Here is a 14,903-nt window from a genome sequence, read left to right as displayed (position 1 = left end):
CGTCTTCACATACATCTAGTCGAAAACCGCACAGCGACTTGGCAAGGGCTACAGACGCGTAGGCGGACATAGCAGTCGCTTTGGGCGGTGTGGTGCTGATGTGATCATCTGTCACATTCTTTTATGGCAGAGCTGAATCTGCGTCGTAGAAACTTCCTGCATTCACCGGAACGAGGTATACCCGGGTTCGGCTCTGCTATAAGGAGAAGGATCTGTCACCAATCTAAGTCGTCTAACCATTTCTACCCACTGGATAACACATTGGTTAATGCACTACCATGGTGTCGACAGTTAAATCTGCCCAGAAATGAGAGGGGGCACTGCTCTGGGCTCACCCGTATTCAGTAACCAATTTTAGTTTCAATTCCTAGTTTTATGGCGGTACATGATTTACGTAAATCGACAATAGTAGTAGGCTCTACGTAATGTGACACAGAAACTGTTATCCCATGACGATGTTTCAGAATGCCTCCCCTGTAACGTTACGTGTGTTGTAAATTAATGCGGTGGATTGCATGGAAAATGAAAGAATGCAAAATCAAATTTAAACAGGTTCGTAGTCATTTCTTTATTTTCAGCAAAGGGTCATGTTTTCTTTATGCTAGTGTTTCTGATTAACAATACACCCCCTGCCCATGGTGGTGCGGTTCAGCTGGGCATTTCGCATAATTGCACCAGCCGGATAATTGCACCAAAAACGCAGACAAATGGGTGATGCAGTTAACCCCCTTGACACTGGCTAAAATTTTTTCTGTAGTCCAGAATACTGGCTATAATTCCAGGCTTGACCGGTGTCAACGTGTACTTTTTGTTTAACATTAATGTAGATCTTATGTAAAGAGTAGACTAGGAAAACTATATATTGCTGTAAAGCTCTCAGGCTGCTCTTTTTAATACAAGTAAAACAAACATCATAGCATCAATCTGATGGCAGTAATAGCCATTTGAGTACCCCCAGAAACAATACGAAAAACTGAAGAAAGAAAAGGCTCACAAATGCAAAGGTCTGTCCAGCTCAGGGGCAAAAATGCTTTCCCTTTACCATAAAACTCTGCAGAAGTACTTAACTATATATATACAATGCTGGTATGCTGGTAGTTTCACTTTTGGTTGACAATTACAACGGATTTTTTTTTATACCAGAATACTGACTTCGATTCTGGAGTTTGCAGATGTTAACATGAACTTTTGGTTTACCATTTATACAGCTCTTATGTAAAGAGAAGACTAGGAAAACTTAGTCTATATATTGCTAGAAAGCTCTCAGACTGCTCTTTCCAATAGAAGTAAAACAAACATCATAGCATTAATCTGTTGGCAGAAATAGTCAGTTGATTACCTTCAGAGACTATACGGAAAACTGAAAAAACACTGAAAAAACAATGTCTCACCAATGAAAAAGTTTGTCCAGGGATGTCCTGCAGGGACAACAATGTCTTTGCAGAAACAATCAACTACACCTCTACTATATATATATATATATATATATATATATATATATATATATATATATATATATATATATATATATATATATATATATATATATATATATATATACACACATGTATATGTATACATATGCAATGCTGGTAATGCATCGCCCATTTCATCATCTTCATCACTAGTGTCACCACTGCTGTCATTGCTGGATTCACTAGAGCTGTTGTCACTGCTAGATCCTAGGGAGAGAATGAAATAAACATAATAAGTATAGATACAATCATATGAATCAATTGTATATTGTAAGATAAAAAAATAAATTGCTGCTTTCTGAAAAAAAAAAAAAACTAACGGATATAAAAATGTTCAACTATCAAGTGATTATATTCATATACAGTTTCATAATTCAAGACAAAATACTGTGCTTGAGTATATAAAACTGACAATATGAAACAAAACTAAAAAAAAGACCTGAGTAATATGAAATAACTTCACAAAGTTCAGTGTTGATGAACCCTCAGAAGTCAGTGCCACGCCCACCATTATATGCTGCCCCCCTCCCCAGATCTACTTGAACAGTTTTCTACTCCAAAATGCATTTCAAAATCAAAATCAAATCATCATGCACATCTAGGACCAACATCCTGACACAGACATAAACACAGGATAGTGTAAAAAGGGAGTCATGCCATGTAACAGCTGTTGTTGTCAGTCTGAGGCCTGACAGTGCTAATAAGGCCACAGCAAAAACAAAGGATTACTTCTCTTTTCATCCATGTGGGGCCCCGGGACCTCTGAGCAGACTACTTTGACCTAGATATCCCAATTTGCAACCAAAACATTAGTTATTTACCTTCATTGTGTTCCCCAGAATCCCAGGAGTCCTCACTGGAATCCTCGGAATCCTCACTTGTGTCTCCGACTTTTGCTAATCGATGTGCAAAATCTCCACTCAAAATCTCCCTCAAAAACCTCAAAATGACGCAGGAAACAAGGCCCCATAGGTTAGTATCCTATGATTGGTCAGTTCCACCAGTTAGAAGCTTTTTGATTGGTTGATTCCCTGTTGGGGCATAGGATATCGCGGGAGATTTAAACTGAGCCGAAATTTTGACCTCCCGGGGTTAAGCGTGAAGCCATAATTCTGGCTTCTCGGGTCAAATTCAGGCTTCTCTGGCTTCTACTGTACCGTGTTAATCAAAATGAACAAAGCCTCACTATATTTCTGAATTGCAGAGTTTGCTGACAGTTTTGAAAATGAAACAGTAGCAAAATATATTACAAAGTCATCACATAACACTACCAGACAATCAATATACAAAAACTGTACAATATATTCTTGAGGCGAGGAAACCACAAAGCATGGTTTGGTGACAGTCAATAGTAAGTTAACAGTTCCCTATTACGACAGTTTGTTGTACAGGGTAATGGGCCTGTATAGAAACGACTGTTGCAGACGTTTTGTCCTTGCCAGTTGCAGTTGATCTAACCGTTAATACCGTGCCTAAAGTCTTAGTTGACTGTTACAGCAATGATATGTCTTCTGGTGAAGAACTGTCAGAAGATACGCCTCAGAGCCGAGCCGACAAAGCGAATCAGTTCACCTCTGTCATCCCTGTAGACTATTCTATTGTACAAGACAATATAAAATAAAAATAAAATAAAACAAGACAATATGAACAAGTTGGAAGCATGTCTTGTCAAATCAATCTCAGACCAGAAAACATCTGAGATTTCAGTTCTGCAAACTAAAGCTCTCCGTACTCGAGGACAGACTAAAAACATGTGAACAAAACCATGTGTGTGACGGAATATCTGTCTTAGAGAAAAGACAACTTTTGGAAGATATCGCACATCTCAACAGTGTCAAGTGCTAGCTTTTGAGCGAAGTCAAATCTCTTCAATGTAAGTATGATGAGCTGTCGAGCGCAATACAAAACGTTCAATCGTGCGGTTTACGCCGACAGACACCCAGGTGTCGTCAGATTGCGCTGACAAATTATTATATGAATAGCCAATGTCAGTGTTCACAACAGGTTCCAAGCTCTTGATGAAGATAACAATGACACAAGCCACAGCGGTTCAGTTTCAAACACGGGTGAAACGCCGTGAACAAGCACACAAAGCAGGAAAACAGCCTCCCATTCAGGACAATACTTAAACTAGACCCCTTGTCTCAACAATCGAACAGCATCATCACAGCAAAGACATGCTACCCAACGGGCGACTCCAACACAAAAGCCATCAAAACAGACATCCTGTACTTCTAAACGTGTGAAAAAGGAGTTGACCTACTACTTTTAAGTAGAAAGTAAAAAAAAAACCTACACAGAACAAAGAGTAAACGAGCGAAACACTTATCGGGGGGGATTATCTTTTTCTAAAGAAATGAATACAAAAATCACGTAAGGAAAGTTCCATCCAAGTCTCTTGATATCCACTGCATGGGTGCGAGTGGATCGCGAACTTTTCGGACTGTCTAAAGGCCGATTAATTTCTTTTGTGTATATTAGCCCGAGCTCTTCCACCACGCACAGGAACTCCCAAATCATGCTTTGAAATTTTGGAAAACAAAATCTCCAGTCACAGCGCACAAGGATTCATTCTTCTCGGGGGGTGGGGGATCTTAAAGGAAGCTAATTCAGCAGTTTTATCCCCCGAAAATTGGATTTTGAAAAGCAATCTATTTAGTCATTTCTTTAGGTCAAACAGCACAATGTATAGCGACGGCCATTATGCAAAAATATGACGTGGTTGTGAACTCACAGAATATTGCCGCGCTATCGGACATGACACCGGAATTTGCCGAAACCTCGCCGAAACCTGCCGAAGACTGTCGGAGGAAAAACGGTTGCATAATTTCGAGTTTTTGTGGCCTCGCTAACTAAGGGGAACATCATTAGCCTCGTTTTTGTGTGGTTTTAAAAGCTCAAAGTATTATATTACGCAATGTGCTAAACAGTGTTAGTAAATGTCACTTAAAGATTTCAGCATTTATTCATTTCCACTTTTTTGGCCATTAAATTGCTTTACCTTCCTTTAACTCTTGTTTCGGTAATTTGCAAGACTATGTTAACAGTGACTTTCATGATGACGACAATCAATTTGTAAATTCAAACTAATCCAGACAGGCAACATATGGACAAGGCACCCCCAAACAAATTTGGCAGACTATTCTGTGACCTCTGTATCCAAGCTACCGGTAACTTGGCATATAAACAGCAAGGTAGCCGCTGATCTGCAGGGAAAATTTACGTGTTTTCAACCAAACGACAGTAGTACAGTAGATTATATGATTTCTAGCCTATCCTTCTTAAAAGTTTAACATATTTTATTAGTTTGCGTCAATCCCTTAACTGTGTTTTCTGACCATTGCATGTTATCAGTGTTCATCCACTCAAAGTCCACTTAACATCGTGTTAAAGAAAAACACAGAACCTCTAACATCAGACCAGCACCTAAACGATTTGACTGGAACGAAACATCAGGGAAAAACTTTTTCTAATATTTAAGTTAACCTAGTATCCTACAAAGATTACACACCATTTCACGCGAAAATCTCACCAATGCAACCATCTCATTACAGAACTTATTAAAGATTATTTTGTATGTTTTGTTTCATCACTGTCTTGTTCCTTTTTGCGTGCTTAGCATGCTTAGTCCAGTGGTTAGCGATCCTGCCTCTGGAACTAGACGTCCCGGGTTCAATCCCGGCTGTGTCGCTCACTCGACATGCGCGCTACCGAAAAGGGTCGCAGTCCTTAGAATAACGTTAAGCCGTGGTCCGCTGTTCATTGTGCTTGTCAAAAAGAGCTAGGGGAATTTCTCCGGTACAATGAACCTGTAAATACTGTATATAGTGTCTCTCTTCCTGTCACGACCAGTGGAAGATTAGCTCATCTGTTCATTGAGTTCATTTGAGATTTTGGGCCCCCTATTGGCTTGCTATAGTACTGCAGCCAAACTTCCAGTTTTGATATCTCATGTTCTGGACATGCTTTGGTCATAATTTTTCAGTGGCAGATAGCTCTTGGGAGGGAGAGTAATGCTAGGGTCACATTTCCCAACCGGGACCCGGTCGGGCTGCTTGTAGAAATGAAAAATTAAAGTGTATATCAATAAATAGGCACAAGCTATGCTCTTAAATACTTTTTGGTACGTTTTGTGTTTTTTGTTTTCTTTAGTATCATACTTTTCGTTTTCCAAGACTGCCCGGCCGGGCCCCGGATAGGAAATGTGACCCAAGCATAAGTACTGTATGTTTGGGCCCCCTGGCGACTTTTTTGGAACTACAGGAGCTGATTTTGTTTCAAACTTTGAAACAGAATAACACAAGAAGGTGTGGACGGATCCTGATGTTTTCTTGACTTGTAGATAGCTAATGGTATGATTTACATAATCATATGCTAATTGTGCAAATCAAGTTTATAAATCTGCTGCTGGGAAAGTTTATAAATCTGCTGCGCATGCATTCCATGATAGGACTCTGAAAATTGTGACTGAGAAGGAAAGAAATATCGATAGCTATCAATTATGCAAATGTGCGACAATATGCAATGGACAACACTGCAAATATAGATTTCCCTCATTACTTATGCAAATTAAGTCCAATTTGCAGTTCATTGTATACATCTTTGTCTAAGCTACCTGCAGGGTAAATAACATGAAAATCTGTCGCTCCTCTCTTCAGTTATTTTCCTTAGAAGATTTCTACAAATAGGCCATTGCAGTTCCAGTGACACATACCAGGGGGCCCAAAATCAACCTTGACCTTTCTCCTCCCGACACCTACCCACATACCAAATATCATTACAATCCATCCACACGTTCTACAGTTATGCTGACTTTACGTATCCGGTGACACAAATATACACACACGCAAACACACACGCAAACACAATGAATTTGCATAATTTGCACTTCAGTGTGTACATCTCTGTCCAGCCTACCTGGGTACCAAATAACATGGCAATTTGTTGTTCCTTTCTTCAGTTATTCTCCTTTAGAAGATTTTTACAAATAGGCCATTGCAGTTCCAGTGACACATACCAGGGGGCCCAAAATCGACCTTGACCTTTCTCCTCCCAACACCTACCCACATACCAAATATCATTACAATCCATCTACACGTTCTACAGTTCTGCTGACTTTAAGCATCCGGCGACACCAACATGCACACATGCAAACGATTTTCCTCCTTACTTATGCGAATTCAGTCGCAACTTGCCTAATTTGCACTTAAGTGTGTACATCTCTGTCCAACCTACCTGCGTACCAAATAACATGACAATCTGTCGTTCCTTTCTTCAGTTATTCTCCTTAGAAGATTTTTACAAATACGCCATTGCAGTTCCAGTGACACATACCAGGGGGCCCAAAATCAACCTTGACCTTTCTCCTCCCAACACCTACCCACATACCAAATATCATTACAATCCATCTACAGCTGTACACGTCTACAGTTCTGATGACTTTAAACATCCGGTGACACAAACATACACACAAACACGCAAATGCACACAAAACAGTATCTCCATGAAAAAGCCTTTTTTCATGAAGATGATAAGGCCTCATTGACATAATCTATGAGGAAATGCTTTTTTTATCAATAGCCTTTTTTGCTAAGACTTTCATACTTGTGTTATTTGGATAGAGAAGATGAACAGCTGATATGATTTATGCAAATGAGGACATAATCAATTAAAAAATATATTTTATGTTCCTCGAAGAGTGTCCACACCACTGCAGTAGCAGAACACACAGAACTGCTCAAAAAAGTATACATCATTTGGCGAAGGTATGAGGTCGTTGAAACCTAGTTCAAATGTAAAATTTGAACATGATTTTCACTCACAGAGACCTGTACTAGCTTGTTCGTTGTCTTCAAAATATGATATAGTCCTACTGTACTACTGTAATAATCAGGTTCTGGACGTGGACCAGACCTAGACCTGAATTTTCTGTACCGGTGCACCCACCTCTGATCCCTACTCGACTAGTATTATGACCTGTTCTGGCTTACATTCTTTGTTCTGTGAAATTGAAAGATTTGGGATTGTTGTGATATCGTCTAATCCAATGTCCTGTCAACAGGCACTGCCTCCCAGCTCCGGCATTTGACAAAGATGACTTCAGTGTGTGGACCATTCTCAAACAATGCATTGGCAAGGTAAGGTGATGACATGAAAATCTCTTTACAGTTTATATATCTGATCTGTTTTTTATTATGACATATAGTGCCACATAAGCATGATACTTATTACAGACTGTCCTCCTTAAAAACTTGTTTGTCCCACCAGTAGTGTAGTCTGAGGTACAATTATGTACATTTCGTGTACATTCTCTGAATATCCCTATGGTAAGGAACTTCTAAGCTTTTATGACTCTTAAGTAGAAATATCATATATTTGCCCTTTTTACTTTCTGAAAGTTCATCAGCAAGACAGAACAAAAAAAACTAATCTAGGGATTCATATAGGTGTTGGTGAAAACATGCACATTAAACTATATTGCAGCCAAATGTCACTATATTGAAGCCAAATGTCATGAAATAGGGCATGGGAGTGCCTGCATGGGTATGCCTAAACACCAGGTCCGCACCCGAACACATCCGAACTCACCCAAACTCATCCGTTTGTAATATGCAGTATACAAGGGTCAAGGGCTTTATGTGACGCTCTGGTTATTATTTAAATATGCAATTATGAATAAGAAATATGCAGCAGATCTTAACCCTTGTCTGCTGGCTGCTTTTTACCTTGCACTGTCCCTGTGCTGGGTGTTTTAGGCCCTCTTGACACAGCACGAAAAGCCAAATTTGCGGTGTGGTAATCGTGTTTCACGTGCCTGCAAATTCGAGGTTTCCGTGACTCTCCAGGTCGAGCCGACCTGCTCACCTCTTCTGCACAGGGCCTGGCGCGTCCTGGAAAGTGTCAGATGTGTGTTGATGATGTGCTGTTTCCAAAGCACTAACAAGCTTGTGTTTGTCTGCTCTACTAACACCAGTGTTTGCCTCTTGTCTTCTGTGCTTACTCCCTTCTCTGAAGACCCAGGTAACTTACTGAGAAAGACGTTGGAAAATAACAATTTGAAAGCCTGTTAATACATGACATTGTACATGTATGCTGTTGTATGAAGATGATACTGGAAAAGAGAAGACTGATAAATTATTAGGATACTAGCGATAGAAATAATTAAAAGCAATGTAACTTGTATGATAAATCAGTTCTTAGCCAATCATGCTCTTTGCACATCATGACACTGTGAATGATGGTGTTTTTACAGCTGCTTGTTCCTTTTTGTCTTTATAATTACTTCTTCTTTGTCCAAATGTTTTGAATTAAGTGTTGCTCCTTTAGTTCTAAACATATCATAATAACCATGTAAAGATGACACTTTGGTTGTGCTGGTGAACCTGAACAATATCAAACAGTTCCTACTTCTGCATCATATAGGAGCTGTCCAAGATTACCATGCCAGTGGTGTTCAATGAGCCCCTGAGCTTCCTGCAGAGGTTATGTGAGTACATGGACTACTCCTACCTGTTGGATAAGGCCAGCGCCAGTGGGGACTCTCTGGTCAGATTGCAGGTATGTGAGCAGTTACGAGGTGTCAGTACTGAATTGCTTTCATTTACAACCTTTCAAATCAGATGAAAGTTGAATCTAGGGACTACCCTACTTATACCAGCATGCCCTTGTTGAAAGTAATACTATGCATTACACATGGCTGACTTACATGTGTACATTGTATTGCAGTCAAACTTGGTCAAGAAGATCACTCAGGGGATTGGATAAAACTATAATTTAGTCTTCTTGAATAGAAGCAACTCACAACATGACTGAGACATTATGGTTTTCAAGTTGAGGTTTTTTGATGTCACTGTATCATAATAGTATACTGTAACCTAACGTTACCATTGAATAAAGGATGTTAAACTTATACTCATGACTAGTTTGAAGCTGTGATGAGCTTTCAGGTTGCATTCAGTTATAATCCAATACATTCAAAAGACTGAATTCAAAAATTCATTCAAAAATCTTAAAACTGCGCAAACAGAGCCAAATCTTTAACCGATCGAAAGAAAATAATATCAGCTTTTCAAAAAGAAAAATACATGGTCTGTAAGTTTTTCTGTGCCTGCTTTACGCCGTGCGAACATGTATTTATACTGAGGTCTGAGATGAAGAATTGTGCTAGGGTTACCCATTATCATCCATTTCAGTCTTTCTCCTCCTAGCACTCTACTACTTCAAGAACATAGATCCGAAAAAATGCACATAATTGTCCAAAAGTAGTCACGCCAAAACTAGTTACTCGACAAGCAACTGCCAGTGGATAAAATTTTCAGATAGCATCCGCTATCTTTCGTCAGTGACTCAGGACAGATCTGGTAGAACTAGGTTTTTATACCAAACCTCTGAATTGATATGTTAATGAAGTAAAGACAATTTTAGATGGTTCAGTCACTATGTTTGTCCCAGCAATGATATAGAAGGCCATTTCTATCAATTTTTTCCTCAAGAACAACAGTTCTACATGTGTGTAATCGGTACTTTCTTAGAATGTGCGGTCCAACTCATTGAACTATTCTGTACTTTTACAGAGGAACCCTGTTCATTAATGTGGACCCAACTGTGTACTCTCCAAGCAGAAGTTGGGCACTGGCTGTTTCTTGACGCATTTTTAGGCATTTTTGTTGGGCTTTCTATTTTGTCCTGTTTTCTTTGTGTCGCCAGCCTACACCTCTGCCTGTGGTAGTGAGCTCTATCCTCCCTACTGCAGGAAAACAAGATGCTTTAAAAAAAGCTGGCCCGGGGCAGGATGTGACCAAAATAATTGGTGACCCCATATGTTTGGGAAGACTAGAAGGTAGGTCTTATATGACACCTGGATGTTCAGGAGAAGTTGCTTAGAGGGCCCTGGGTAAAAGTGTGCGTCCTTTAATTGACATGAAGTTCCTTGATTATGAATAACTTACCTATAGATGTTCCCTTGGTTTGGTTATGAAAAACTAACATCTGTTTTCTGTACTTCCTGATAGACTACGACAATACCGTTCCTTTTTACATGACATTGTATACATTTTTGCGGTCGTAATATGAACTTAATTGACACAACAAACAGTACGACTTCTGTACTTCCCTTCTACTACAAACTTAGTACAAACAAAGTAAGTCTCAAAAGTCTACTTACTAAACAATAAAAGTCAACATCCGTAAATATCTCATGACGCTGGAGAACAGCTTATCGATTATCGTCTAAAGTTTCATGTTCGTTTTTCTTTATTTAGCATTTTTATTCAACCAACACCAACCAGTTACTAATAGCAAGGACATTCCGTTAAAATTAACTAAAAAAAAGGCCAGGTTTGGAATTTACGATGTCCTGTTCATAAAACAAAGGCATTGTATATATTAATTGGATGTTTAAAAAGAGAAAAAGAAAACAGTCCATTTACCGTGTCTCCATGCCATGATGTTGTGATCACTACGAAGCGAACTTTACCACTGAGCTACGGGGGCTCCTGCAGATTTAGTGGGAATTTTAAAGATAATAATATATATAATCTTTACACCTCACTACATGGTATTATTTTTGTCGATTTTTGGTCGTTTTCTCGACAAAATCAGTTTTTTCTTGTGCAATTTTGTGGCATAGATGAAATATGGCCATTTTTCCCCATAGGCATTAGCATTAAGCGGTCTGCCCAAGGCGATCACCAGTCCTGTCCAACACAGTCGTGACCCACGAATTGGGACCGCACACAATCCCTACCCATGACAACTGCCTCATTTTCAAGAATTTTCAACATCAGATTTTGCTGCCTTTGACGGAAAAATTTTTAAGACTTTGATGGACAAAAATCTTCCTGCAGTAGGGAGGATAGAGCTCACTACCACAGGCAGAGGTGTGGGCTGGCGACAAAGAAAATGGGACAAAGAAAATGGGACAAAATAGAAAGCCCAACAAAAATGCCTAAAAACGCGTCAAGAAACAGCCTCTGCTTGGAGAGTACACAGTTGGGTCCACATTAATGAACAGGGTTCCTCAGTCTGTAAAAGTACAGAATAGCTCAATGAGTTAGACCGCACATTCTAAGAAGGTACCGATTACACACAGAAGTGTTGTTCTTTGGGGAAAAATTGACAGAAATGGCCTTCTATATCCATCATTGCCAAAAAAGCAATATTTTCCACATGTTTATGGTTGTAACGGGAGATGCCCTAACATCGCACTTTTTTGCAGCGCTCAAACTCACAACGCTCTAGCACTGATTGCCAGATCGCCATGCCATGATGTTGTGATCACTACGAAGCGAACTTTACCACTGAGCTACGGGGGCTCCTGCAGATTTAGTGGGAATTTTAAAGATAATAATATATATAATCTTTACACCTCACTACATGGTATTATTTTTGTCGATTTTTGGTCGTTTTCTCGACAAAATCAGTTTTTTCTTGTGCAATTTTGTGGCATAGATGAAATATGGCCATTTTTCAGGATAGGGAAGGTTGACAGCACAATACATGCATAGCAATGCATGCATGGACGCCACGAATTTGAGCATGGTTTGGGTAAGTTGCCTTGTTGACCAAATTTGGGCATGGTTTGAGCAAGATCCATTGATTGTTGCCTTCATTGTTGCCTTCATTGTTGCCTTGGTCAATCTCGACTCAGGCGCCAAGACAAAAATACACGTAGTATAATAATTAGTGTTTCATGAATTGTTTCAAACGGAAAAGAGATATTTTGTAATAGTCTATTAGCGGTTGCGTGCGGTGAAGAATTGCGTCATTTCTTGTCGACCCATCGACCAAGACCCATTGAACCAACGTGATTCCCATCACAATAGCCTGGGGCACCCATGGTGCCCCGGGCAAAAAATTAACTTGTTATGTGAAGTTTCATATAATCTCAAAACGTCTCTACAATAAAAACATTATATACAGTCAAACCTGCCTAGGCGACCACCTCTTCAACTCGATCACATAGCCTTGGCGACCGCTTTTTCTCTGTGTGTCAAAAATTTTCCCCATAGGCATTAGCATTAAGCGGTCTGCCCAAGGCGATCACCAGTCCTGTCCAACACAGTCGTGACCCACGAATTGGGACCGCACACAATCCCTACCCATGACAACTGCCTCATTTTCAAGAATTTTCAACATCAGATTTTGCTGCCTTTGACGGAAAAATTTTTAAGACTTTGATGGACAAAAATCTTCCTGCAGTAGGGAGGATAGAGCTCACTACCACAGGCAGAGGTGTGGGCTGGCGACAAAGAAAATGGGACAAAGAAAATGGGACAAAATAGAAAGCCCAACAAAAATGCCTAAAAACGCGTCAAGAAACAGCCTCTGCTTGGAGAGTACACAGTTGGGTCCACATTAATGAACAGGGTTCCTCAGTCTGTAAAAGTACAGAATAGCTCAATGAGTTAGACCGCACATTCTAAGAAGGTACCGATTACACACAGAAGTGTTGTTCTTTGGGGAAAAATTGACAGAAATGGCCTTCTATATCCATCATTGCCAAAAAAGCAATATTTTCCACATGTTTATGGTTGTAACGGGAGATGCCCTAACATCGCACTTTTTTGCAGCGCTCAAACTCACAACGCTCTAGCACTGATTGCCAGAGAGTGGTCAGGTTTTGATGAATTAATTTTGAACACATTCATCTAAAGAACATACTTGGATATGAAATGCATTCATACTGTTCATAAGTCCTCGCTCCACGTTACAAGCAGCAAACGCTGTGAGACGTTTTCGCAAATGTACCTTGTGATTTAGGGCTATGCCAAACAGTGTGCCTAACTTACATGTAGCACACTTTTGCAATTTTGCTCTCTTTAGAAGTTGCTGATGAAGTTAAGAAAATGTAAATATTGGCTTGTAGTCTATTGTATTCTTAGACTAGCTTTCATTTGACCACAGAATTGTGACTTTGTGCACTTCTCACTTCACATGAGGAGAGCTATATCTAGCACATCCCAGCTCACGTTTTCACGGGAAATGGGCTACTACGCACTGACGACGTACACAGCATATATATACTGAATGCAGCCTGACTGACCAAATTATTTCGAAAAAACGACACCGCTTACATCAACAACACTCTGTCTGCTTATTGGCAAATATCTTCGCCATCTCTGCATTCAGTTTCCTTTAATTTAATAGTCTATACCAATCACATGTTAGAGCGTTCAAAATCTCTGGACCACGCTGTGCGTTGACTCATCTGGCCACCATTATGGCCAGAAAAAAGGCGGGAAAACAAGTTCGCCAGACGACAGCGATGTTTACGTTGTTTTTCTTTGGTCGGTTTTCTACTCGATAAATACTTAAAGACCCAAGTTCTTAGTGTTTCATGAAGTTATATTTCTTATGTGTATCAATGACAGTTGTGTGTCTCCTTGACAGGTTGTATAATGTAGAGGTGCGGGCCGTCTCTACGTAGTGACCCTCTATATATTAATTCAGCGCTACCATCTTTGTGGTCAAAATACTGTTTTTCGACCAAACAAGAAATGAATATGTACATGTATATTCTGGATGTAAATGATGCTATGTGCATGGACTTGGTTTATTTACCTTCCTTATCAGCATAGTCAGTGCCTCAGTGGTCACAAACATGGCGTACGTATGCATTATAAGATCAGTAAGCAATCCGTGCAATGTTAGGGCGCGTGCGATGTTAGGGCACCCCCGTTACATCATTTTAAAGATTTTTATCTGCTATGCTATGGAGCAGGGCATGTCCCTGTGGTGTAGTGATCTGCGCTTCTGTCACTTACCACATCTGGTTCAAATTATTAGGAGCCAGAAGTCCTGAGTTCGTGCCCGGGTAAGACGTGTCTGGGTCATACCAAAGACTTTATAAAAATGGTACATACTTCTGATTCAGAAACAGTATGGAACACACTCCACTGCCAGTGGACTAGCCCCCTGCTGCAGTGATTGAACCACAGTCAGTGGCCCAGGGCTATGAAATGGAGATGGGCACCACCCTATACACCTAATATGGTGTGGGAGGACTTTAACTATCTTTTTGCTATGGTGCTAGTATTACTAAGTTAAACCTTAATGCACAATGTGAAACACAAGGACTATGTAAACATGCTGATCTTGTTCCACCATGTTCCAAACTATTTTTACCAACCAATGTCTGCCATCTTAAAGATGTTACGGCCCCAAACTCATATCACAAAGGGAAAGGGAAACAAAGTTGTGCTTGTTGTGTGTAACGTTGATGAAGGTTAGACATCCAGGTAATAAGATACGCCAAAAATAGTTACTCAAGCAACTGGATAAAATTTTGAAAGAGTCAGACGTTTCTGACAGCATCCGCTATCTTTTGTCAGTGACTAGTAAGGATAGGACTGGAAAACTAGTATGTGTATAAACTATGTGTTATCATTTCTTAACAAATCTTCAAGTCTTCAATTGTGCTGCAGATAG

At 39.9% G+C, this 14,903-nt stretch overlaps 1 protein-coding gene across 10 annotated transcripts in view; it reads left to right on the top strand.

Moving 5' to 3' along the window:
* The window catches only part of LOC136424387 (oxysterol-binding protein-related protein 1-like), a 207,010-nt gene that overhangs the window by 136,936 nt on the left and 55,171 nt on the right, over positions 1–14,903 (top strand). For all 10 annotated transcript variants that reach the window (XM_066412975.1, XM_066412973.1, XM_066412974.1 and 7 more), the window contains 2 exons: positions 7,537–7,612; positions 8,898–9,032. In XM_066412975.1, coding sequence (XP_066269072.1) covers positions 7,537–7,612; positions 8,898–9,032 — 211 coding nt within the window. The remainder of the gene's footprint in view (positions 1–7,536; positions 7,613–8,897; positions 9,033–14,903) is intronic.

Source organism: Branchiostoma lanceolatum, chromosome 18, assembly GCF_035083965.1.
Source record: "Branchiostoma lanceolatum isolate klBraLanc5 chromosome 18, klBraLanc5.hap2, whole genome shotgun sequence".
NCBI lineage: Eukaryota > Metazoa > Chordata > Leptocardii > Amphioxiformes > Branchiostomatidae > Branchiostoma > Branchiostoma lanceolatum.
The sequence above is the reverse complement of the archived record's forward strand: the minus strand, read 5'-3'. Positions and strand labels throughout refer to the sequence as shown.